Source organism: Stegostoma tigrinum, chromosome 5 (genome assembly GCF_030684315.1).
Source record: "Stegostoma tigrinum isolate sSteTig4 chromosome 5, sSteTig4.hap1, whole genome shotgun sequence".
Lineage (NCBI taxonomy): Eukaryota > Metazoa > Chordata > Chondrichthyes > Orectolobiformes > Stegostomatidae > Stegostoma > Stegostoma tigrinum.
This window is the reverse complement of record NC_081358.1, coordinates 100,632,323-100,655,915: the sequence shown is the minus strand read 5'-3', so window position 1 is coordinate 100,655,915 and position 23,593 is coordinate 100,632,323. Positions and strand designations below refer to the sequence as shown.

At 40.1% G+C, this 23,593-nt stretch overlaps 1 protein-coding gene across 1 annotated transcript in view; it reads right to left on the bottom strand.

Annotated features, from left to right (window-relative positions):
• Positions 1 to 23,593, bottom strand: part of zc3h3 (zinc finger CCCH-type containing 3) — a 262,536-nt gene that overhangs the window by 95,002 nt on the left and 143,941 nt on the right. The window contains exons 6-8 of the mRNA XM_048529264.2: positions 4,204 to 4,288; positions 678 to 836; positions 165 to 234 (exon numbers count right to left, since the gene is read on the bottom strand). Coding sequence (XP_048385221.1) covers positions 165 to 234; positions 678 to 836; positions 4,204 to 4,288 — 314 coding nt within the window. The remainder of the gene's footprint in view (positions 1 to 164; positions 235 to 677; positions 837 to 4,203; positions 4,289 to 23,593) is intronic.

Sequence of the window (23,593 nt, the reverse complement as noted above, 5' to 3'; positions counted from 1 at the left end):
TTGATGTAAAATCTGACAATTGTCATTGCCACAGGGATAATTAACTAAAATAGAACAGATTAGGTTATTCTAAGTATGACACATTACTAAAGCATTAAGAAATCAATCTCAAGGAACTGACAAGCATTCAAGTTAATTTCCCTTTTATTTGATTAAATTCCTACCTTATCTTTTGAAACTTTGTGTGAAAAAGGACACGTCCCATCAGTTTTTTTGCACGTTCCACGTAGGAATCTGCCAAAGACAAAATGGAGCATACAAATTGTCATGGGGCCCAATCCTGAATGATTGCAACTGTTCCAAAAAAATTACTATTTGACCGCACAGTAGTCACCTTGCATAATGAATACATGCCACTAAAAGAAGGTAAAGTTACAGGAATAATGGAAAGTTTTAGTATTGAGGTACATAGTTGAAGTGTTAAATATGCAAACTTTCTTCTGAGTCAGGTTTGGCATGGGAAGACTATCATCTAAAATTTCCTTTACATCGAGCAAGTCTGACATCTGGTATAAATATAGTTCTGCATGCGAATGGGTTCTTCGTTTGCACACAATGGGTGTTGTTCATCTCTCAAGTTCCAGTCTTTTTTTGGAATTTTTAAGTAATTTCCCTGTTTGATTAACATAATAAATTTCACCAGTTAATAGACATCAAATTCACAGATACAGACATACCTTGTACAGACTGCCACCTTTTCAGGGTCATGTATATAGGGACAATCGTCCCCTCGATTACACTTTCCAAATCTGTTGTAGTACATGCAGTACTCTTTCTTCTTAGATTTCTTCTGCTTGGCCAGTCTGATTATAGCCAGGCTACGCTGCACAGCACGACTGTGAATACACAGTAATTAGTTAGATTGTTTAAAAACAGAAGCCTTATCCTTCCAATAAATGTTAATTTAACTTTAACAAACCCTTTAGAAACGAATGGATAATTTCAACCACAAAAATCTAATTGAGGAAATAATGCACAGCACAGTGAGGACAAGGAGGAGAAACATCAACAATTGATGACTGTTCTAATGACAACCATGAGAGTGCCCTGGCTTCACACATAGGAAAAGGCATGAGGGGAAGAAAACAATCAAAACCTGCAAACTGACACTTGTACACAGGTAGCAAACAATCCTTAATCTGAATCATTTGGTTAACTCAGTTTATGAGAAGGCTGCCTGGTTTCAGGACTGCAAAAACAATGCATAAAAGTCTAAAAAGCTTGGGAGAAGAAAACATCTTTATTATCCTCAACTGCATCAAAACCTTCAAAACGACAGGTTGACATTATAAGCCAACAACCATAAATGATGACCATTACTTCAAAATTGTTAGTTAAACTGCATTCAAAATTCCCCACAACTACACTCTTATCATTCTAAGCCAAAAATTGTACTTTTTTAACATTATTTTCAACAGGAAGGAAAATGAGTGGAACTCGTAATCATGGAACTAGAACAGTCACCCTGTACCTACATGTTCCATGTTCCAAGGACCTCTTGCCTTGCAGAAAATTTCAGGTCTTCAGATGGGAGCCTCTCGACAGTGTATTGCCTATTTCATATGTTATGTTAAGAATTGCAGCTACTAATCTGTAAGTAGCATTCTTTAACCAGGATTCTGGGATCAAGCATTGCAATTGCTCATGCAGGCTTAGAAAAATAATTCAAGGTGTCATGAATCCTAAAACAAAATATTTCTTGTGGTACAATAGAAGTTTCCCTACCTCATGGCAAAAGGTTTGGGTTCAAGCCCCACCTTAGAATGCGATGGCACACGTTCAAACAGGGTGACTTAAAACAAAAACCTTGTTACAATCCTTGACTGAGTGGGTGTACAAAAAAAAGACTTATTTACAAAGAGATTAAAAATGCAATGTCAGTCTTTATCTGAAGCAGAGCAAAAAGTGAGATTTTATTTTTCAGTTGTAGACAGCCTTGGTTACATCACATTGAGTGACTGTGTTCAAGCTGTAGACAGCCTTAGTTTACCACGTTAGGTAACTTTGTTCACTTCTGGGTGCCAAATATCAGGGGTATGTTGGCCTTTAAAGAGCCAGATTCATCAGAATGAGGTCGTAGCCGTTAGGATTAAATTATTAGTTCATGTTACACAATCAGTTTAAGTGTTTATTAGGTGATCTAATTGTTGAGGTGATATACAAATAAACAAAGATAAAAATATATTTCTTCTGTTGGTGCTATTAAGAACAACAGTGCATAATTTTAGGATTAGCACTTTCAGGATTCAAATCAATTTGCACATGCTCAAAGGAAGTGTCAAAGCAATCTGAACTCCTCCTTCATACCAGAATAAAGCATTTGGTCTATTAAAAGTTTCCAGGCTGAGATGAGTAAATTTCAGTAAATTTACAGTAATCAGTAAAAAAGATATCAAAAATGAAAATAAATGGGGTTGACGTAAAGATCAGCAATGATCTAATTTAGTGTTTCTCAAAATGGGGTCTGTAGAGATTTCATGAGCTATGTTTGGTGCAAGTCATGAGATGGGTAAGAGGAGTACAATTGCCATATGAGCAGCAAAGTGATACAGAAGGTGAATAGCAAGGGTATTTTCGGACAAGGGGCAACTTTCATATGTGGAAGAGTGGTTCATATGTGGAAATGAACTAGTAGAGGAAATGGTAAATGCAGGTCCAGTTACATTTAAGAGACATTTGGATAAGTACATGAACAGGAACTGTTTGGTGGGTTAGAGGCCAAACACAAGCAAGTGGGACTAGTTTGATTTGGGAACATGGTCAGTATGGACTAAATGGACCAAAGGGATGGTTTTCATGCTGTATGACTCTATGACTTAGAAGAACAAGAAGATTGAGAGTGATGAGGCAAGATGATCATTTAGTAAACCTGCAATGGCTAAACTGGTGAGTGATGTTATGTAGAGACAGCAACTAAAGAAGATAGCATTGATTGAACGTAGCAGTTTTCTGAAAAGAAACAAGGTACAGTCAAGTGAACATGAAACTTTAAAGTAGAAACATAGTGATCCTTCACTGAGGTTGGAGTATCTGTAAGCTTTTTGCTGAGGTTAAAAGCATTGAATCTTTGCTTTCATTAGTCCTTATATAGTATAAAATAATTTGTGTTTCTTTATTTATAAACTTTGATTATATTTTGTTAAAAGTACATTGGCAATCCCTTATGTTTTTAAAAATAATTCTTACAAGGCAAGTGGGTACTACTGGCAAGGCTGGTTTGTACTGCCCCATTTCCAAATGCCCTTGAACAGATTGGCTTTCTGGGTAATTTTGGAAGCAGTTAAGAGTCAATAACATTCATGTGGATCTAGAGTCATACCTGGGCCATACTAGGTAAGGATGGTAGATATCCTTACTGGCAATTTGTCTACAATGCGGAAACAGGTCATAGCCTACACATTAGATTCCAGAAACAACAAATCTGTTAAAAATATAGTGAATGGGAAATGTCAGTTACTGTAAAACACATTTAACTTATTAACCAGCATACTGAATGCTCCAAATCTAGACTTATCTCATCCATCATGCACTGGCAGGAAAAACGTACCAAGAGTGCAATGCAGAACTTTCATTACCACATGATCCCAAAATTGGTAGCCTTCTCATCAATGACACCTGGCTGTCCTTAATGATCCAATCTCGACTACTGACCAATCAGCAGCAGGAATGTTAATATGTACCATCATATTGCAAAGGCTATAGACTTAAGAATGAGCAGTCTGAACCAGCCCACATTCCTTGTTTCTGAAATATACAAACTACCTTTCATCTGTTCCAGTCAATCCTCCAGAGGCCAAGAAGAACATGTTGCCCAAAATGTCAATGTTTACCAGTTCCTAAGAGGGGCTCTTTTAAGACAACAGGTATTCTGTTTTCAGGGTAAAAGGATAAAAATGGTCTTACTCAAATTGGCTTGTCAACGCCTTACAAAATGTAGGCTGCAACTCACATCTGCATGTGGGTTTGCCTTATTAGTCAATGTGATACAATGAAGCAATGAAACAAAGCCACTGTCTTGGGAATGCCTTTCACAGAAATGTCACTCAGGCATGATTGATTAATGTACAATCTTCACAGGCAGTGCACAGAGTAAGACTCAGCCTCCAAATCATACATTTTACACTAATCTTCAAGTTGTGAACAGCTGCAAGAAATATAATGAGAATAATTTAATATAAATCAGATCAACGAAGAAACACTGACCTTGCAATGTGCCGATGAGCTACTGCCTTGGTCAGACTGCTGGGTACGTAGATGCCACTGCTATCGAAATCACCTTCCAACCTGGCTGTTAAGGAAGAAGACCAATGAAAATGTCAGACTCCTTTATCCTATTTTTTTGTTTCATAATATCTAGTTCTTAAATACAAAACTATAACTGAATAACCAATCCTTCATCTATTACATTTTCTTTTCCACAACTGAATATGCTAGGTAATGTGAACGCAGTTGGCTTGTATTTCCTCACACTAAATGCTACTTAGGCTGTACAAGGCTGATTATGAATTTTACACATGCTGATAATATCATCAATCCTGAGTACAAGGCCAGAGTTTTCCAAAGTCTACTCTCAAATCTGTTTCCTCTCTGTACAGAAAAATGGCCGTGGAAGGCATAAAGAATCCAACAAAACCTTCTGGTGAATGTAGACAAATTACACTACCAAAGTTATATACACATCTGCTGTACAGAGAATATTCAGTTAATTGAGTATTTACAATGGTTATCAGCAAGGCTGGTTAACACTGAAAATTTAACTTGATTGATTAGGAAGTACTATATAAAACGGAAAAAGATAATTGTTGGATGGAATGTGTTCTTTTTAACGGATCTGAATGGCAGACTCAGAAAAATACCGAAAAAGCAATTGGCCAGTCAACATGAAAGATCCTTCCTTGGTGTTATTATGATTACTTGTATGTTCTAGGGTTCCATCCTAGCTTCTTTTGTTTTTCAGATTCATTCAACTTCTTAAAAATTACATCCACAAGTAGCTTCCACATGAATTCATATATTGCCCAAATAATCTGCCACTGCCCTTGCTAATGGCCTTTGCAATGCCAGCATTTTCTGCTTTATGATTGCAAATGTTTCTTTGCTCTTCTTTATTCTCTTCTGAGACTGATTTTTTATTTATTTAGAGATAAAAAAATCACAGATACAGCTATCAAGAAAGGAAGAAAACAAGAATCTACATGCCATTTTTGACCAAAGCTGACTGAATGAAAATAATGGCTTCCAAACTGTCAATTTTAAATCATTTGGTTCAGTTCTAGCATTGAAACAACTGAGTAATTTGCAATCCTACTTTACACAAATGCATCCGTTTTGTAAATGCCTATTCTTTCCTTTCCTAAACGCCCTGCTTGCCACATACAACTCTATTATCATAGTGTCATAGAAGTCTACTGCACAGAAAAGGACCCTTCAGCACATCAAGTCTGCACTGTTCAAAAAATTCTAAATAATGTAATCCTATTTTCCAGCACTCGACCCATAACCTTGTATGCCTTGGTATTGCAACTGCATTTCTAAATACATTTTATATATTAGGAGGATTTCTGCATCTTCCCTTATGGGGAACAAGTTCCAGTACACTCAGTGAAAAATAGTTTCTTCAAATCCCCCATGAGCCCCCTGCTCTTTATGTTAAATTTACGTCTGCTAGTCATCGATCCTTCCTCCAAAAGGAAAAGTTTCTTCCTGTATACCCTGTCTGTGCCCCTCAGTTTTGTTTGTTTATTTAGCCCATAGCTTGTAAGGTTTACAGGATAAATTGAAGTCCAGGATTGCAGGCCCAGCAGAAAAGAAGAAATGCCATCACACGAAAATCATAACTTTGTTGGTTGGTAGTAGCTACTAATTTGACTATTATCGGCTATTTTCGGATTGAAGGTAAATCGGGGAAATATTTACAGACCACAAACTAAAAAACCAAAGGAAATTTTTAAAATTTAAATTAGGAACTAAGATTTGCCCAGGCTTAGCTTTATCCATTCATTTTTCTACTCAGCTGTTGTTCTCTGTCTCTAGGTTCCACCTCCTCCCTCTTCCGCATATATATCAACCTATTCCGAGCTACAAGCAGTTCTGAAGAAGGGTCACTGCACCCAAAAATATCTGCTTTCTCTCCAGATATGCTGCCAAAACTACTGAGTTTTTCCAGCAATTTCTGTTTTTGTTTCGTCACGGGTAGCCAGGGAGGTAAAGGAGGAACAAAAACAGAAGTTGCTGGAAAAGCTCAGCAGGTCTGGCAGCAACCGTGAAGGAAAAACCAGAGTTAACATTTCGGGGCCAGGGACCCTTCCTCAGAAAGGAGGAGTTTGGCTTGCCTTCAGTGCTTACACCATCGAGTTTAAGAGTTGGGATATCATGTTGTGGTTGTGCAGGATGTTGAGTACAGTTCTGGTGACCCTGCTAATAGCAATGACATTATTAAATTGGACCGGGTGCAGAAAGATTTATCAGGATTTTACCGGCGCTGCAGGGTTTGAGTTATAAGGAGGCTGGATAAGCTGGGACATTTTTCACTGACACATAGGAGGTTGAGGGCTTACAGACGTTTATAAAATCATGAGGGGCATAGATAAGTTGGATAGCAGCTCTTCCCTAGAGTTGGGAAGTTCAAAACCAGAGCCCATAATTTTAAAGTGAAAGGAGAAAGATTTAAAACGGATCTGAAAGGCAATGTTTCACACTGAAGGTGGATCATATGTGGAATGAGCTGCCAGGGGAAGTTTTTGATGCAGGCACAGTTACAACATGTGAAAGACAATTGGACAGGTACATGAAGAGAAAAGGTTTAGAGGGATATGGCCCAAACACAGGCAAATGGGTCTAGTTTAGGTTGAGAAACATGGATCAGCATAGGTCAAAAGGTCTGTTTCCTTGCCATATAACTCTACTTGCAGTTCTTTGGATTTTTTTTTAAAACACCCTGATGGGAGTTGTGTACAGGCCTCCTAGCAGTAATCAGGATGTCAGGAAGTAAATAAATCGGGACATTGAAAAGGCATGTAAAAAGAAACTATTACAATAATCTTGGGGTCTTCAATACGCAAGTAGGCCAGGAAAACCAAGTTAGTAACAGATCTCAAGAAAAGGAATTTGTGCAATATCTACAAGATATTTTTAAGAAGGGAGGGAGACAGAAGACAGAAGACAGGAATTTATTGGGCGGTCAGCCTGACCTCAGTCATCAGTAAGATTTTAGAGGCTAGTATTAAGGATGAGATTGCAGAGTACTTAGAAGCCCATGGTAAAATAGGGCTGAGTCAGCACAACTTCATCAAGAGGTGGTCATGCCTAGTAAATCTGTTACAATTTTTTGAGGAGGCAGCAAGCAAAATAGCAAGCAAATTAGACAAAGGAGAACCAGTAATGTGATAAATTTGGATTTCCAGGAGGTCTTCAAGAAGATGCCGTAAAGGAGTCTGCTAAATAATGTAAGAGTCCAAGGTATTTGAGGCAAGGTATAGCATGGATAAGGCAGCAGTTTATTGGCAGAAGGCAGGGGTTAAAGGAATCTTGTTCAGGATGGCAGCCATTGACTAGTGGGCTTCTGTAAGAGGTCAGTGTTCAGACTCCTACTATTCACATTATACATTAACAATCTGGAATTGAGGGAACTGCTGCCAAGTTTGCAGTTAACACAAAGATAGGTAGAGAAACAGATAGTATTGTGGAAGTGGGGAGGCTGCAGAAAGACTTGGACATGCTAGGAGAGTGGGCAAAGAAGTGGAAAATGAAACATAATGTGGGAAAAGTGTGATGTTATGCACTTTGGTAGGAATAGAGATGGATTTATGGACTTTTATTTAAATGGGAAAAGGCTTCAGGAATCTAAATCACCAACGGACTAAGGAGTCTAAGCTCAAGATTCTCTTAAGGTTAACATGCAAGTTCAGTAGTTAGTTAGGAAGGCAAATTCAATGACAGCAATCATTTCAACAGGGCTAGAACTCAAGAGCAGAAATATACTTCTGAGGCTGTATTAGGCTCTAGTCAGACTGTATTGGAAATATCAGGAGCAGTTTAACCCTAATCTTAACCCTATCCTATCTGAGGAAAGATGTCCTTCCAACAGGGTCTAGAAGAGGTTTAAGAATGATCCTAGGATTGAAGGGCTTGTCATATGAGGAGTGGTTGAGGACTCTGAAGTGTGCTTATTGGAGTTTAGAAGGATGAACGGGATCTCAGTGAAACTTACGGAATACTGACAGGCCTGGAGACAGCGAACATGAAAGATCATGTTTCCATTTTTGGAAGAGACTAGAATAAGGGAATACAGCCTCAGAGTGAAGGGATGACCCTTTACAACTGAGACGAGGAGCAATTTCTTCAGCGGGTGGATGATGGAACAGTGGAACTCACTGCTGCAGGAGACCGTGGAGACGAAGTCATTGTGTGTATTTATGACAGAGATAGATATGTTCTTGATTACTAAGGGATATAGGGTTACATAGAGAAGGCAGAAGAATGGGTTTAAAAAGCATAACAATTGTGGCCTAGATAATAAAATGTGAGGCTGGATGAGCACAGCAGGCCCAGCAGCATCTCAGGAGCACAAATGCTGACGTTTCGGGCCCAGACCCTTCATCAGAGAGGGGGATGGGGTGAGGGTTCTGGAATAAATAGGGAGAGAGGGGGAGGCGGACCGAAGATGGAGAGAAAAGAAGATAGGTGGAGAGGAGAGTATAGGTGGGGAGGTAGGGAGGGGATAGGTCAGTCCAGGGAAGACGAACAGGTCAAGGAGGTGAGTTCCCATTATCACTGATACAATTGTGGCCTAATCAGCTTTTCAGACACTTCCGCCATTACCTGACTGGCTCTTTAACTCTGTGCCTCAGCTAATAAAGGAAGCATCCCATATGTCTTCTTAACTACTTTTTACATTTTTCGTTCTGGCAGCTCATTCCATTCATGCATCACCCTGTGTGAAAAAGTTCCCCCTCAAGTCCCATTTAAATCTTTCCTCACTCACTTTAAACTATGCCCTCTGATTTTGGGCTCCCCGACCCCGGGGAAAAAGACATTGGATATTCAGCTTATCTGTGCCCCTTATGATTTTTACAAGATCACCCCTCAGCCTCGTATACTCCAGGGAGAAAAGCCCGAGCCTATCCAGCCTCTCCATATAAATCAAACCCTTCCAACAGAAACGTCCTTGTAAATCTTGTTTGCACCCTTTCCAGTTTAATAACATCCTTCCTAGAGCAGGATGACCAGAATTGTAGATAGTGCTCCAAATGTGGCCTCATCATTGCCTTGTACAGCTGCAACATTACTTCCCAACTCCTGTACCAAATGCTCTGACCAATAACGGCAAGCATGCCAAAATGCCAGTTCTGAGGAAGGGTCACTGGACCAGAAACATTAACTCTGATTTCTCTTCACAGATGCTGCAAGACCTGCTGAGCTTTTCCAGCAATTTCTGTTTTTGCTGCCAAACACCTTCTTCACCACCGTGTCTACCTGTGACACCATTTCAAAAACACTATGTACCTGCATCCCCCTGTCTCTCTGTTAGATAACGCTCCCCCCAAGGGCCTACCATTAACTGTCTAAGTCATGCCCTGGTTTGTCTTACGAAAATGCAATACCTTGCATCTACCAAAATTAAACTCTATCCAACATACCTTGGAGCAATGGCCCTAATCGATCAAAATCTCAGTGGACTCTTAGATAACTTTCTTCACCATCCCCAATACCACCAATTTTGGTGTCATCTGCAAACTTACTAACCATGTGCCAATGTTCTCATCCACATTGTTTATGTAAACAACAAACAACAGTGGACCCAACACCAATCACTGCAGCACAATGCTGGTCTCAGTCCTCCAGTCTGAACAACAGCCCTCTGCCTCCACCCGCTGTCTCCTACTGTCAAGCAATTTTATATCCAAATGGCTAGTTCTTCCTGGATCCCATGTGACTTAATCTCACTCGCCAGTCTACTAGCCATGCAGAGCCTTGTCAAAGGCCTTGCTTAAGTACATGTAGGTAAAATCTATGACTCCGCCTTCATCTATCTTCTTTGTCACCTCTTCAAAAAACATAATCAAGTTTGTGAGACATGATTTCCCATGCACAAAGCAATGGTGACAATCCCTGATCAGTCCTTGCCTTTCAAATGACTTAACCACCACCGACTGCAGGCTCACTGGTCTGTCGTCCCCTGGTTTTTCCTTGCAGCCTTTTTTTGAAATGATGGCACAACATTAGCTACCTTACAGTTTTCTGGCATTTCACCCATTACTGCCAGTATCTCTGCTGGGGGTCCCACATTTTCTTCCCTAGCTTCATACAGTTGTCCTGAGATACACCTGATCAGGTGGCCAAGATTCTTTTATCTTTAATGTACCTGTAAAATAACTTACGAGTTTCCTTTATTTTACTTGCCATTATTCTTTCATGTCCCTTTTACCTCTCCTAATTTCCTTTCTAAGTTTTCCTCTGCACACTCTATATTCTTTTCATAGCTTCTGCAGTTCTCGGCCCTCTACATCTGCCATAAGCCTCCGTTTTCCTTTTTATCCAATCCTGTATAGCCCTTGGTATCAGGGTCACCACATTTGTTCACTTCACCCTTTGATTCTGTGGGAACATATGGAATTCTCCCTATTTCCTTCTTGAATGTGTCCTACTGCTCTAACACAGATTTATCTAAACAGTATCTCCCAGTCGTTTCCAACAAAAATCATATCTGATCTTATTAAAATCAGCCTTCCCCCAGTTTAGAACTCTGATTTCATACTCATTCTTGTCCTTCTCCACAACAACCTTGGATTTAACAGAGTTATGATCGCTGTCTGCAAAATGATCCCCTACGAATACTTCAACCAATTGCCCAATTTCATTACCAAAAATTAAATCCTGGTCTGTCCCCACCCTTGTAGGGCCTATTACTTACTGGCTTAAAAAGCTGTCCTGTATGCATTTTAAGAATTCCACTCCCTCTAAACTGTTCACATTATGACTAGCCCAGTTAATGTTTGGAAGTTGAAATCCCCTACTATCACTATCCCATTGCTTTAATCATTCTCGAAATTTACCTAGATATCCACTCTAAGGGGCATATAATACATTTCCAGCAATATTATTGGGAGCGAGTTTTGAGAAGATTTGTAGCTCAGGTTGAGGTTCTGGATGCGAGTTTGCTCGCTGAGCTGGAAGGTTAGTTTTCAGAAATTTCGTCACCATTCTAGGTAACATCATCAGTAAGCCTCCGATGAAGCGCTGGTGTTAGAACATAGAACATAGAACATTACAGCACAGTACAGGCCCTTCGGCCCTCGATATTGTGCCAACCTGTCATACCGATCTCAAGCCCATCTAACCTACACTATTCCATGTACCTCCATATGCTTGTCCAGTGACGACTTAAATGTACTTAAAGTTGGCGAATCTACAACCGTTGCAGGCAAAGCGTTCCATTCCCTCACAACTCTCTCAGTAAAGAAACTACCTCTGACATCTGTCCGATATCTTTCACCCCTCAATTTAAAGCTATGCCCCCTCGTGCTCGCCATCACCATCCTAGGAAAAAGGCTCTCCCTATCCACCCTATCTAACCCTCTGATTATTTTATATGTTTCAATTAAGTCACCTCTCAACCTTCTTCTCTCTAATGAAAACAGCCTCAAGTCCCTCAGCCTTTCCTCGTAAGACCTTCCCTCCATACCAGGCAACATCCTACTAAATCTCCTCTGCACCCTTTCCAAAGCTTCCACATCCTTCTTATCATGCGGTGACCAGAGCTGTACACAATACTCCAAGTGCGGCCGCACCAGAGTTTTGTACAACTTCACCATAACCTCTTGATTCCGGAACTCGATCCCTCTATTCATAAAAGCTAAAACACTGTATGCCTTCTTAACAGCCCTGTCAACCTGGGTGGCAACTTCCAAGGATCTGTGTACATGGACACCGAGATCTCTCTGCTCATCTACACTGCTAAGAATCTTACCATTAGCCCTGTACTTTGCCTTCCGGTTACTCCTACCGAAGTGCATCACCTCACACTTGTCTGCATTAAACTCCACTTGCCACCTCTCAGCCCAGCTCTGCAGCTTATCTATGTCTCTCTGTAACCTACAGCATCCTTCTTCACTATCCACAACTCCACTGACCTTAGTGTCATCTGCAAATTTACTAACCTATCCTTCTATGCCCTTATCCAGGTCATTTATAAAAATGATAAACAGCAGTGGACCCAACACCGACCCTTGCGGTACACCACTAGTAACTGGTCTCCAGCAAGCCAATTTCTGATCCAAACTGCTATATCTCCCACAATTCCATTCCTCCGCATTTTGTACGATAGCCTATTGTGGGGAACCTTATCGAACGCCTTGCTGAAATCCATATACACCACATCAACCGGTTTACTCTCATCTACCTGTTTGGTCACGTTCTCAAAGAACTCAATAAGGTTTGTGAGGCACGACCTTGCCTTCACAAAACCGTGCTGACTATCCCTAATCAATTTATTCTTTTCTAGATGATTATAAATCCTATCCCTTATAACCTTTTCCAACACTTTACCAACAACTGAGGTAAGGCTCACTGTTGAGGGAGTGCAGCGTAGGTTCACAAGGTCAATTCCCGGAATGGCGGGACTATCATATGTTGAAAGCGACTGGGCTTGTATACATTTGAGTTTAGAAGGATGAGAGGGGATCTGATTGAGACGTACGAGATTATTAAGCGAATGGACACTCTGGAGGCAGGAAGCATGTTTCTGCTGATGAGTGAGTCCAGAACCAGAGGACACAGTTTAAAAATAAGGGGTAGGCCATTTAGAACAGCGTTGAGGAAACATTTCTTCACCCAGAGAGTGGTGCATGTATGGAATGCTCTGCCCCAGAAGGCAGTGGAAGCCAAGTCTCTGGATACTTTCATAAAAGAGATGGGTAGAGCTCTGACAGATAGTGGAATCAAGGGTTATGGGGGTAAGGCAGGAACAGGATACTGATAGTGGATGATCAGCCATGATCATAACGAATGGTGGTGCTGGCTCGAAGGGCTGAATAGCCTACTCCCACACCTATTGTCTATTGTCTATAACAGTTTACACTTCCCTTTCAACAGCATTCACTGCATATGCACTACCAACATAGCTCATATTTCACACAAATCACAGGGCAAAAGGACTCTGTGAGCAACAGAAAATGACTTTAGTTACAAGACAACCTGTCGACATCACAAACTGAAAGAGTACAATTTAATTGCCGAATGCTCGGTTGACTAGAGGCATCAGTGGCATGGATTATGTCAACCTCGTTTCCCCATCTGTTCAATTATGAGTAGGTGCTTATTTCAAATAATTCAGGTATATTTTACACACTCAGACATTGAGAAACTGTCACAAAAGTTATTGAAGGCAAAATGCACAGAACAAACAAGATCAGGGGATTAAGTGGAATATTTGGGGATTGGGGAGGATGGGGCTGACACAGAAACCTGCTTGAAAACATCTTTCCATTCATTCTGATCCATCTATTCCATTCTCATTTTTCTTGAAATATACATTAGCCGAACAGCTCACTCAGACTAACTGCTCATTAATTCACTTGAAACAATCTACCAATGATGTCCAAATGCATAACACAGAAGCATTTTGTTAGGATTACAATGAAATGGCACAATTAGCTTCAAAATATACACAAGTTACAAACTGAAAACAGGTTATTCACCCAACCAAAATATGCCAACATTTGCCCTCTGTACAAGCAAATACTCACAATCACAAGCATCCAACCTGTTCTCATATCTCTTTGTCACACATCCCATGTTGAATTTGACTGCTTACACATTTTACGTTTCAACTATTGTATCTGGAAGTATTTCCTACAGCCCACAACTTTGTGTATTACTGATTTCTCCTACCATCTTCTAAAGCTGTACCTCACCTGTCCCACCATTTTAAAGACTGGTACCATGTCATCTCCTACAGCAGTGGTAGATCTGGTTCTGGGGAAAGAAGGTGGACAAGTATTCAATGTGGATGAGGGGTCAAACACAAGGGAGCAGAGTTTTAGGGCAAAAGGCAGGAGATTCAGAGGGCATTTAGGAAAAAAACTTCTTTCACTCAGCAGGTGATGAGAATCCAGAACTCACTCCATTGGAAGGCAATGGATGCTGGAAACCCTATAACCTTTAAAACATATTTGGATGAGTATTTCAAATCTCATAACATTCACCATGAAATAACTCCACAGAGGCTGGTATCTTGTCACCAAGTCACCTTTTATTTACACATGGAGAGTCGTTAACACTGAACCAGCTTCCTCAGACCCAGCTCTGAAACCCATGTTTATATCTGTCAGCGAGGGCTCCCTGGTTGGACCAGATTAGCAGCCCCAATCAGGAAGATCATATTCTATGTGGTCCACACGCTAACCTCATTACAAACACTACATAGGATATGGGACAAGTACAAAAAATTGGGATGAGCACACTTATAGTCGTAGTTATGTCGGAGTAGACTCTTCTGCACTGTATGAATGTATAATCAGTATTTCTTCAATTCTTCCTTCACATTTGTACTTCCTTATTCTAGGCATCCTATTGAATCTGCATTGTAACATTCCCAAAATCTTAATGTCCATCCTAAAGGATGAAGCCCAGTACTGTACAAGTAGTGAGGTGGTAAGATCTTATACAGGATCATTACTGCATGACATTTTATTGTATAACTTGTGATAAAACCTAAAATTCAGTTTGATTTTTTTAAACTGCCTTCTCTACTGCAGGTGAAGCACCCAATGTTTCTGTGAACTATTAATCCCCATTCACTCTGCTCTTGTCCAGTATGATTACTGCTTTTATCCCATTTCAAATATCTCATGACAATTTTACTGCAACATATTGCATCTTTGGTGTTTTAACCTTTGTCCCCTTTATATCAAAAACCTTCTGCAAACTTCTTTGATATTTGCAAACAGACTCCAGACCCTATTTTGGCCTTGTCGGCAAATTTGAACATTGATGTCTTTGGGTTTATATCCAAACTATTGATATGCTAAATAATATATTTACATACAACCTGAAAAAAAGGACTTAATCATATTATTTTCCCTTCTAAGCAATTTTTTTAAAATCCAGTGGGATACCCCATGCTAAGTGCTTGCTTACCTACAGCAACATTAAAACTATGTCCTCTATTTTTCCCCTACTGGTGACCTCCTCACAAAGTTCTAAAGTTTGTCAAGCATGATTACCATGTTTGAAATCCTTTATAAACTACTTTCACCATTTATTTCCTACTTAGCGATGTGGCGACACCACAGTAACTAATTTTAAACAATGTTGTGCTTTTTGAATAAAGTACTCATTTTCACACATTATTAATCAGGCCCAAACTTGACGCAAACGCTACATGTGACTAACCCATTTGATATTAATCTGGTGATCCATGCTAAAATTAGTTTAAACATGCATGGTTTCCTCCTTCACTGATTCTCTTCAGTGTTGTTTATTTTAGTAGGTTTTGATTTTTTTTCCAGGCATCGCTTTTACTTCATGACTCCCAATTGACTCTTTTGATAAATATTCCCCATCACCATAGCCCAACCTTATGGCAACGCTCTGCCCCACAGTCATTGTCAGGATACCATCTTCCTGACACCATAATTTCGGCCTTGAATTGACAGCCTTCATCATTTTATTATAGTGCACAGTTGAAAAAGTAATCATGCCAACCAGCTGCAAAATCCTAATCTAAATTAATTTCACAAGACTTCAGACCTTTCTTTACATGATTAGCTCCCACACAGGCCAAGACAGCTGGCTGCTTAAAACTCCCACGTCACAGACATAACACATTGCTGTCTCCCATTCTGAAGAGTCACTGGACTCGAAACATTCACTCTGCTTTCTCTCCATGGATGCTGCCAGGCCTGTTGATTTATCCCAACAATTTCTGTTTTTGTTTTTGATTTCTAGTATCTGCAGTTCTTTGTTTTTTTTTCTTATTTACTGTCTCCAGTTTGCTCTATTTTACATTTCTTTCATGTATTAGCTCGTCTTTGTAGTACTTCTTTTCCACTTTGCACCTAATTTCTACTGACAGAAAATGTTACTGTAAGAAGTCCTTGCTTTCAGTTTATTCACACTTTATTACACATCTTTCAATTCTAATCTGCAGCCTTATCTCTGAATATCCTATCTATACACCTCGGCCAGGTTACTAGTTGAGAATTTACAACAGGAGCTACCGTCCTCTACACACATATGCTGCCTGAACTACTTGACCAGATTAAAGCATACTACTCGACTAAGAGGATTGGTCATTCTATTTCATATATATTTGACACAGTCAGTCCTAGGACTGGTTGGTACTTAATAATTAACTAGGAGATGTAGTTGTGACGGGAGGTGAGGAGATCTGATGTTGTGGAATGGGAAACAGGCTTCGGTGGTGGCTTGTGGGGGTTGGGGAACACACTGGCTATTCCTAGGATCATTGAGTTATACAACAAAGGAAAAGGTCATTCTGCCCATCATGTCTGGCCTTTAAAAGCACTATCTATTCGACTCCACACCCTTACTTCCTCACAATCCTGTAGAATTTCCTTGGCAAGTGTTTACACAACTCCCTTTGTAAGTGCTTAATTATGTAAAGCAGCAGCAAATGTCTTCAAGAAGTGCAATGCTTGCAACGCTCGGCAAACGAACTCATCGATTTTAACTATGAGGAGAATTAAATCTGATGTTCTTATGCATAATTGTATCAAGGATATGAAAGAAATCAAGAAAGGAAAGGCTGGTCTATACACAACCAAGATAACTATCTTTCAAGGCTTACCTGGCTTACTTATAAACACACCATCTCTCCAATTTCAACTACCAGTTCCACAATAAATCCATACTGAGCGTATGCACCCTTGGCTCAGTTGTAGCGCTATTTCTAATAGAGAAGCTAGTGAGACCTTGTCGAACTATCAGGCTTTTAGTCCGAAACTGAAGCTAATCCTTCAATGCATAAAATGGGGAATCACTGTCAGAGATGTTCCCCATTTCTTGGAGTTTTACAACTGGGAAAGCATCTGTTTGAAGGTAGAACAGCCATGGTAGAATTGGTAACATTGGTTCGGCCACTTCTGGAGTATTACTTGCAATTCTGGTCTCTCTCCCATAGAAAGGATGTTGTGAAACTCAAAACAGTTAAGATAAGATTTACAAGGATGTTGCCAGATTTAGAGAGTGTGAGCTTTAGGAAGAGGTTGAATAGGCTTGGGCTATTTTCCCTGGAGCATTGGAGGCTGAGAGGTGACTTTGTAGAGGTTACAAAATCATGAAGGGCATGGATAGGGTAAATAGGCAATGTCTTTTTTCTGGGGTGGGGGAATCCAAAACTAAAGGTCATAGGTTTAAGATGAGAGAGATAAGATATAAAAGGAACCTAAGGGGCAACATTTTCACATAGAAGACGGTGCATTTACGGTCAGCATGGGAATACTGCTGATGACTGCACAATGTTCAGCACCATTCAGGAATCCTATTATACTTAAGCAGCATGTGTCCATTTGCAGCAAAATCTGGGCAACATCAAGGCTTGGGTTAGAGGAAGCAGTAGAAGATGGTTCAGTTACAATATGTAAAAGACATTTGGATAGGTACACGAATAGGAAAGGTTTAGAGGAATATAAGCCAAATGGAAGCAAATGAGACCAGTTCAGTTTGAGAAACTTAGTCAGCATGGATGAATTGGACTCAAGGGTTTCGTGCTTTCTGACTCAATGGTTCTAACTAGCTTTCTCCCTTCATTGTGTTTAATTGCCAATCTTTTGCAAAGTAGGTGAAATTCCAAAAATGTGTTTCCATAAGGTGGGAAGACCATAAGAAATAGGGACAGAAATAGGCTGTTGAGCCCCTTGAGCTTGCTTTGTCATTCAGTAGAATAATGGCTGATCCAACAACCCTTCTGTCCATTTTTCTGCCCTTTCCCTGAAATACCTGATTCCCCTATTCATCAAGTATATATCTATCTCAGCCTTAAATACAATGAGGGGTTTACTTTTGTGAACCAGGCTGTACCAGCTAAATACATTATAAACATAAATGCCCAATCATAGGAAATAGAAGGTTACTTACAGGAGTACTTTATAAAACTGAATCTAACAGGCTATTTTAGGCATCCCTAAAATTATCATGACCTAGTTACAATAGTTAAGTCCAGATGGATTATTAGACCAATGTAAAGTTGTGGTGCCCATCTGGTTCAGCTGAAGTACTGCAGGATGAATTCCTTTTCACCGACTTCACTAGTTAGCCAGCAGTAAAGAAACAGAACATGACAGGTCACTGTAGCAGAAATGCCAATTTTTAAACGATCAGTAAAACTTCAATGTGCTGTGCACAATTTCTATTACCACAGACTCTTCCACAATTCATTTCATTTTCTAAGGCAAGTAACCACAGTTTTACTTGAAGCTCTTTGCTATCGCTTAGGAGGCAGAACAACTAAAAAGATAGAGGATATAATACAAAAACCCATGAGAAATAATTTAATCTCTTGAGTAAACTGAGCTGATAATTCATGAGCAGCAAAGTGGGATGCAAACCATGTTCCACATGTCTGCACAACATACCATATGTTAAATTAAGTGGGTGAAGAGCTAAATGTAACGTTAATTAGTTAATGAGGGAAAAGTACAGCGATGAATTTAATAATGCATAGTATTCCTCTGTGAGTCTAGTTCAGCTCGAGGCAATGTAAATTCTAATGATTCTTATGAGATGGGGGTTTAGAATAATGCTTGCTCAGGGGCAGAATCCCAATCCTTGTCTTGCTTAACAGGCTCTTCTCAGTGATGGTGCAATATACTGCATCACAGATGGGTGAGTGGCTATGCTTCTTCCCAAATTTTAAACCCATCATAGTAGGGGCAGTGAAGAGAAAAGCAATCATAGGAACAATTGTATCAGTGATAATGGGAACTGCAGATGCTGGAGTATCCAAGATAATAAAGTGTGAGGCTGGATGAACACAGCAGGCCAAGCAGCATCTCAGGAGCACAAAAGCTGACGTTTCAGGCCTAGACCCTTCATCAGAGAGGGGGATGGGGTGAGGGTTCTGGAATAAATAGGGAGAGAGGGGGAGGCGGACCGAAGATGGAGAGGAAAGAAGACAGGTGGTGAGTAGAGTATAGGTGGGGAGATAGGGAGGGGATAGTTCAGTCCAGGGAAGACAGACAGGTCAAGGAGGTGGGATGAGGTTAGTAGGTAGGAAATGCAGATGCGGCTTTATTTTTATAAAACATCTTTCCACTTACTTTATATAAGTTTTGCAACCACCACACATGCTTACAGTATTTATGCACCATCTCGTACTGAACAAATGGAAATAAAATGGGGATAGTTCAACCAATATCCCAAAATAAGACAGGTGGCAAGTGTTATCAAGGAAACATGTTTGAAGAGGGCAACAGATGAAACTAATTTGTAGACAGCCTGCTCCACATGTGATTTTATGATAAAGCAAAGGAATAATTTGGGAGGAACAACTAAGAACGACAGAAATGTTTCATCAGATTTTCAGAGGAAAACTAGCTCCAGTAATTATAAATGATGCGAGGATACATGGTCACATACCTTGAATTTAATATTTAACATTCTAAAAGTCTGCATAAATCATTTAAAATTTTAAGTAAAGCATTCAAGTAAGATTCCCTATACAAGTGACAACAACAGAAGGGAAGTGAGAAGTTGGTGAGCCTTTTCTATTAAAATACCGAGTTCTACCAAAGAGTTATAAGAGTTACCATAAGACTCTACCGTAAGAGTTATAAGACCCTGAGACCATAAAGAGGTAGGATTGGAATTTGGCCATTTGGCCCATCGCACTGTTTCACCATTCAATCATGGCTGATGTATTTCTCAAACCCATTCTCCTTTTTTCTCGATAACAGTTGATCCCCTGACTAATCATGAATCTATCTGTAAAATCTTCCTTACTGTCCTGCTTTGACAGCATCGCCTTGATAAATTATCATGATCTCTCCACCTTAGTTAGTACAGTTTTGAATTACTTATTACTTTGGTCAGACCTTCGGCATGCGACTCTTATCATATTATCCCAGTCAGTTAGTTTATCTCCAACACCACATTATTTGCACTTTTTTTTTGTAATTATCCCTCTGCCTGACTGAATCGGATTATAAGTCATCCCTTCGCTGGTTATTCAGCTGCTGACACTTTACTCACTGTCTAACATTACTGGTCACCCACAGAATCTTATCATCTGATGCTCCACTCTCACCAGTTGTCTGATCTTTTGATCTCAGCCTATAAACTCTGGATCTGTATTCTCTGGTTTCTCACCGCACCTGATGAAGGGGCTGCATTTGGAAAGCTTCAGATTTCCAGAGCATTTCCCTATTTAGAAAATGGTGTATGTTTCTATTCATCCTCCCAAGGTGCATGACCTTACACTTTCTCACACTGTCCACTTTCCTAGCCTGTCCCAGTCTGAGCACCCCCACTTCCTCAACATCCCATGTTTCCCCCACCTATGTGTAATCAGCAAACATAGCAACAATGCCCTCAGTTCCTTCTTCAAGATTGTTAATGTATAACATAAATAGTTGCGGTCCCATCACTGACACCTGTAATATTTCATCTGGTGCGTGCAGCAAGATCCAAGTAAATGCCACCACAATTGACTCAGGTGATTCAAGAATGGGAACAGATACAGTGATACACTTAAGGGGTTGATTAAAAATCCATCTGGTTCAGTAGTGTCCTTTACTCATTCTTGTCCATTTGTGAATCCGACAAGAGGCACCTCAAGATCTGATTCATGGAAATGAGATGTGTTGAGTGATTCAAGGGTCAGTGCAAGAACATTTAGGGGACATTCATTATTGTGTTATAAGTAGAAGCTGACAATGTAAAATGGCAAAGAAGAATCCTGAGTAAGAGTATACAAATAGGAAAAAGTCAACTTCAATACAGTAAGAACGAGTCAGACCTGGATAAATTGTCATTGAATGTTGGCAGGCAAAACAGAAACTGTCGAAAGGTGCCTTTAAAAGAAGAGACTGTTCAGATACAGCCAAGGTATCTTTCCATAATGGGGAAAGCTAATGCAAAAAAATCCAGAACTCCCTGAAATGCAAACACATCAGGATTCAGATGAAGCAAAGTATGCTCGTGACCAATGTTAATTGGGCAATATAACCAAAGACTTGCTGAATACAGAAGCTTGATGGGAATTGGAAAAGCAAATAAGAGAAGCAAGGAGACAGTAAGAAAATAAATCGTTGCTAGCAGAGATTAGAGAGAATCCAAAAGTCTTCTGCAAGTATATAAATAGGATAAAAGTAGTAAAATGTTAAGACTGGGGACAATTAGAGATCAAAAAGGGTACTTGCATATGGAACCATGGGGCATAACTGAGGAATTATATGGACACTTTGCACCTGCCTTTACCAAATAAGTACTAACTAAATAGATGACAGTGACAGAAGAAGTAATTTAGACTGTTTACAGGTTTAAAGTTGATAAGGAGGAAGTGCTGAATAGGTTTTTTTGCTTTATTCTTTCACAGATATAGGCATCACTGGCAAAGCAAGCACTTGCTGCCCATCCCTAATTAGCCTTGAACTAAATGACTTTCCAGAGCCATTTCCGAGGTCAATTAAATGTCAATCACATTGGCTGTGGATGTGGAGGCCTCACAACCATGGCAGACTTCCTTTCCTAAAAGAGTCAGTAAACCAGATGAACTTTTACAACAATCAAAATGGTCACCATTAAAAGTAGCTTTTAATTCCATATTTTATTGCATACAATCATCACCATTTGCCATAGTGGAATTCAAACCCATGTCTCCAGAATATGAGCCTGGCCTTCTGGATTTTAACCCAGTGATGTTACAATAACGTTACCACCTTTTAAAAGGTGAACAATTGAAAGCATAGAGTCAGAAAGATGTACAGCATGGAAACAACCCCTTTGGTCCAACTCGCCCTTGCCCACTAGATAGCCTGTAATAATCCAGTTCCATTTGTCAGCATTTGTCCCATGTCCCTCTAAACCATTCATATAACCATCAGGTGCTCTTAAAATGTTGTAAGTTTACCAGCCTCCATCACTTCCTCTGGCAGCTCATTCCAAACACACACCACCCTCTGCATGAAAAAGTAGCCCCTTAGGTCCCTTTTATATCTTTCTCCTCTCACCTGAAACCTATGCCCTCTTGTTTTGGACACCCCCACCCCTAGGAAGAGACCTTGTCTATTCACTCTATCCATGCCCCTCATGATTTTATAAACCTCTATATGGTCACGACTCAGCCTCTGACTCTCCAGAAAAAGTAGCCCCAGCCTGTTCAGCCTCTCTCTTTAGCTCAAATCCCCTTCCACCCCAGAACTGCGGATGCTGTAAATGAGAAACAAAAACAAAGTTGCTGGAAAAGCTCAGCAGGTCTAGCAGCATCTGTGAAGGAAAAAAAAACAGGAGTTAGAGGAAGTGTTACTGGACCCGAAACATAAACTCTGTTTCTTTCCTTCACAGATGCTGCCAGGCCTGCTGAGCTTTTCCAGCAACTTTGTGTTTGTTGCACCTGCCACTCCTTGGCCCATTGGCCCATCTGATCAAGATCCCATCGTTCAATGTCCACTACATCTCCATGATCAATAGAACAGTCAAAATGATTGGTCAAATGGACTCAAAAACAGAAACTGCTGGAGAAACTTAGATAACAAAGTGTGGAGCTGGATGAATACAGCAGGCCAAGCAGCATCTCAGGAGCACAAAAGCTGACATTTCGGGCCTAGATCCTTCACCTCTGATGAAAGGTCTAGGCCCGAAACGTCAGCTTTTGTGCTCCTGAGATGCTGCTGGGCCTGCTGTGTTCATCCAGCTCCACACTTTGTTATCTTGGATTCTCCAGCATCTGCAGTTCCCATTATCACTGCTGGAGAAACTTAGCAGGTTGCACTGCATCTGTGGAGAGGAAGCAGAGCTAAGCAGAGCCAGTGACCCTTCTTCAGGAGAGTTTTTGTTTCTGATTTCCAGTATCCGCAGTTCTTTGCAATTTGATCAAATTGATTATTTGATTGCTCTCTTGAAGAGAGACTGGAAGACTGTTGGAGATGGTGCTTTCTCAGCAAATTACGTGTTCTGAGATCCAAAAATCAAACGCCCATGTTTGCTATTACCCATTTACATACATCAGAATTTTAAACCAATAGCCCACTGCATCTTAACCCTTAAGTATGAGTTCTTTGGCAAAAAAGTCATTAACCAAAAGTGTGTTCTCCAACAAAGTGAATCTGTGCGTAGAGAAATCAATTGCTTGTTCCTTTACCCTACACAGGTGTGTGTGTGTTTGTGTGACAGGTTGATATTTAGAGGTGTAAATACTTACATTTTTACATCTCAAACTAAAACTGCATCAACCAGTTTTGCATTTTCATTGAATGGGTTTTGTTATTTATAATGAATTAATAATTTAATGTCTTTTTTTATTTGCTTGTGGAATGTGGACATGTCTCTAGTTCAGTAGTTACTGCTTAATTGCCTCGAGGCTATTAACAGTTGCTGCAAGTCTTGAGTCAATGAAGACCAAACTAAGCAAAGG